Source organism: Rhinoderma darwinii, chromosome 2 (genome assembly GCF_050947455.1).
Source record: "Rhinoderma darwinii isolate aRhiDar2 chromosome 2, aRhiDar2.hap1, whole genome shotgun sequence".
NCBI classification, from domain to species: Eukaryota; Metazoa; Chordata; class Amphibia; order Anura; family Rhinodermatidae; genus Rhinoderma; species Rhinoderma darwinii.
In genome coordinates, this window is record NC_134688.1 from 66,977,669 (window position 1) to 66,981,278 (window position 3,610).

At 50.3% G+C, this 3,610-nt stretch overlaps 1 protein-coding gene across 1 annotated transcript; it reads right to left on the reverse strand.

Annotated features, from left to right (window-relative positions):
* Window positions 1-741: 741 nt before the first annotated feature.
* LOC142740599 (uncharacterized) lies at window positions 742-1,526 on the reverse strand. Its single transcript, XM_075850031.1, has 2 exons — window positions 1,517-1,526; window positions 742-1,401 (listed from the first exon to the last, which is right to left on the reverse strand). Exons 1-2 carry the CDS (start codon window positions 1,522-1,524, stop codon window positions 765-767), a joined length of 645 nt encoding a protein of 214 aa, XP_075706146.1. The 5' UTR covers window positions 1,525-1,526; the 3' UTR covers window positions 742-764.
* Between the last annotated feature and the right edge of the window lie 2,084 nt (window positions 1,527-3,610).

Below are 3,610 nucleotides of genomic sequence, written 5' to 3' on the forward strand. Positions count from 1 at the left end.
TCCTAACACATGCAGGCACCAGTCTCATTGGCCCGGTGATTCCTCTCGGCCGATCTCTCTCTTCCGGCCTTCGAGTGCGGGATACTTTGGCAGCATATGTTGAGTGCCCATCTTGAACCGCACCGTGGGGGGTGATGACCTTTGAAGGGGTGTCTGTTGTTTGGCGGATTCACTACACACGTCACATGTGACCAGTTATTTACTTTTTTTTGGTGTTCGTGTTGGGTTAGGGACTCGCAAAACATGAGGGCCCTTGACGCGGGTTGCGAGCTTAAATCTGTCGGGGTTTGAGCAGGACTTTTTTTTTTACAGTTGCCGACTTACTTTCCGGAGATATCATGTTGTGCGGCCTAAAGTTCTGAAAGTCCAATTGCAAGTGTACTTCGTTTGCTGCGGGGCCCATGCCAGCACCTAAACGTTGCCACCGCTTGCAATCCATGTCAAACCCCGAGAGATAAACTAAAACCTCATATCACGTGTGTATGCATTGGACCAAAAGGCCAGAAGTGTGTGAGAGTCTAGGCAAAGGAAATGTGTGCCAAACCTTGTGTTGTGTGGTATCAATGAATAACAACACGAAATCCAACCATTAACCATTCATTTTTTTAATGCTGTGTTTGGCCACAACACAAACTTTTTGCATCAAAAGAAAAACACCAACATGGTGTATATTAATACACATCCAACAAACGATAACGAACAAAACGTTGGCAGGCCTGCACCACACACAACGGTGCCGTCCTAAAATCTTGCCACCAACACACTCATAGGTGTTGGTATTGTTGGCCCGGGGAGGCATACGCCTGCATTTCAGCACCACTATGCTGGACCTGGAGCTGGGTAGGTTGTTCCTCGCCAGCATAGTGGTGCTGATGTTGGGGGTGGAATGTTGGCTCAGGGAAGTGGGGAGCCATAGGGCGCATGTACGGATGCGGGCGTGCCATCTGGGGGACAGGGTGGAATGGGCCAGGCACCTGGGGCGTGGTGGCCGGCATGGCTGAACTGCGCCATTGTTCTATGGCCGTGAAGCAGATGTTAGGATTGTGGGGCGGTCTGGAAGCGTAGATCAATGTCACTATCGACGCCTGCAGACGTAGGAGGGGAACTATACTTCGGCCAAACGCGTCATTCCCGTCCTCTTCAGCGGCTCGCCTTAGATACTCCAGGACACGAGTATCTACCTGGGCAGCTGTGGAGGGCTGTGGAGCACGGGCACGGCGAGTGCGGGCACGCACGGGGCGCTCCTCTGCTGGAGAGGCGACGGCCCCTGCAGACTGGCCAGGTGCGGGCTCCTGGGGTGTCGGCTCTGGACTGGGCGGCAGGACATTGGGAGCAGGAGGTTCTTGCTGAGACTCGGCGACGTCAGTCTCCTCTGCGGTGTCCTCCAAATTGTCGGTGGTTCTAGAAGGAGAATAAAACGTAAGAATATAATATTGAACAATGCCCACACCAACACGTTGGCAAACAGGACATGGGCAAACACACATTAGACACATGCAAAGGCATAAACTCTTACGTGCGCATCTCCATGATATCCTTCAGGAACATCAGCTGCTTCGTATAGATATAGGGGCGCTTGCGAGATGCGCCATCCCCGCTGCGTCCCCTTTCACCCATCTCTCTGCGAAATTGGTCATGGCAGCTCCGCCACCGTGTTTTGATATCTTGGACTGTTGGATTTAACAAACACATAACACGCCATCAGAACTATCACTTCTAAATGAAGGGCCCTGCAGTGCCAATGACGTGGGACACGGTGATGCGCCTGCTCCACCAAAGTTCCTCGTGCTAATGCGCGGAATACACATACAGGGCCCCAGGTCTTCTATAGGGATGACAGGCATTGACAGAAAATGCGTGGTACTCACCCAACCGACTGCGGTCCCGGGTTCGGCCACTCTCCCACTCCTGCTCAAAAAGGTTCTGGGCGACCACCTCCCAGGCGTCCTCCTTGACCGTCCTGTTGTGGTACTCCTCTGAGCGCGTGTCCCAGATTGCAGGATGTTCCTGGACAAAGAGGATGAGGCGCTCTACGTCCATCCCGCGCGGCATGGCAGAAGATTATTTCACACACAGCTAGCAACCTTGACACAGTCTCCAGGCACTCACTAGCCTTGCCCCCTCGCAGTGGAAACGCAGGCACTTCCTGGTTTGGGTTTGCTTTGTCCAGCTTTATAGACTCTTTTGCATGGACATAACAGCTCTTGACAGCAGGAGCGTCCGTGTGTCATGCGTTGTTTTCACGCACCCATTGACTTCAATGGGTGCGTGATGCGCGAAAAACGCACGATTATAGAACATGTCGTGAGTTTTACGCAACGCACTCACGCTGCGCAAAATTCACGCATCGTCTGCACTGCCCCATAGAGTAATATAGGTGCGTACGACACGCGTGAAAAGCACGCGCGTCGCACGCGCGTATATTACGCTCGTGTAAATGAGGCCTTAGTTAGTGTCAGGGAACCGTCAAAAAGCATAGTTAGGTATAGCGTCAGGAATCCATCACCATAGTTAAATCTAGCGTTAGGGGTCCATCACAGTAGTTAGGTTTAGCGTGAGGGAAGCTCGGAATAATCTAGATAGGTTTAGTGTCAGGCACCCGTCACCGTAGTTAGGTTTAGTGTTAGGGAAGCTCAGAATAATCTAGTTAGGTTTAGTGTCAGAGAATAGTCGCCGTAATTAGATTTAGTCTCAGGGAAGTTCAAATAAAATCTAGTTAGGTTTAGTGTTAGGAACCCTCGCCCTTGTTAGGTTTAGTCTCAAGGAAGCCCACTCGTTCTATAAAAACACCAATTTTTTGAGCTGGTTTAGGTAGCAGCCTATTGCTCCTAGTTAGGAAAGCAATCAGACATGTCCCAACGGACATTTATTGCCGAAGAGGCATATTCATTTCTTGCCTCCGACACAGAGTCGTCGGATGGTGAGACTCTGTTTTATTTATCCACCTCCTCATCCAGTGATGAAGAAGAGGAACCTCCTAGGAGATGCCCCTTGACCACCAGTGCAGTTGAAGCCCCCGAGCGAAATGACCCCGCCGCAGTTCAAGCCCCCATTTGGACCCCCACACCAGACATTTATGAGCCCAAAATCCCAGAGTTAAATTTAATACGGCAGGGCTCAGTGAAATGGGCTTTTTCAAGTTCTTCTTCACTGATGACTTTATAGATCTTATGGTCTCCCAGACAAATTTATATGTCCAACAGTATATTACTAAGAACCCTACATCATTTTATGCCCAATCCTACAGGTGGACCCCTGTAGATGTAGCAGAGTTGGGCAAGTTCTGGGGACTTCACTTGAACATGGGGCTTCTGAAAAAGCCATCCATTAGGACCTACTGGAGCATGGACATCTTATACCATACCCCCAATGTACCGTATGGCCATGTCCAGGATGCATTATGAGGCAATATTTAGCTTCTTAAATTATAAGGATAATGAGCAGTGCCCACCCCGAGATGACCCCAGTTTTGACCGTTTGTACAAACTGAGACCCCTATTAGACCATTTCAGTGCTCGGTTTGCCCAAGCATACACCCCCGAGAAGTGTATTTCTATTGATGAGTCCCTGGTACATTTTAAAGGGAGGCTTCATTTCCGCCAGTACCTGC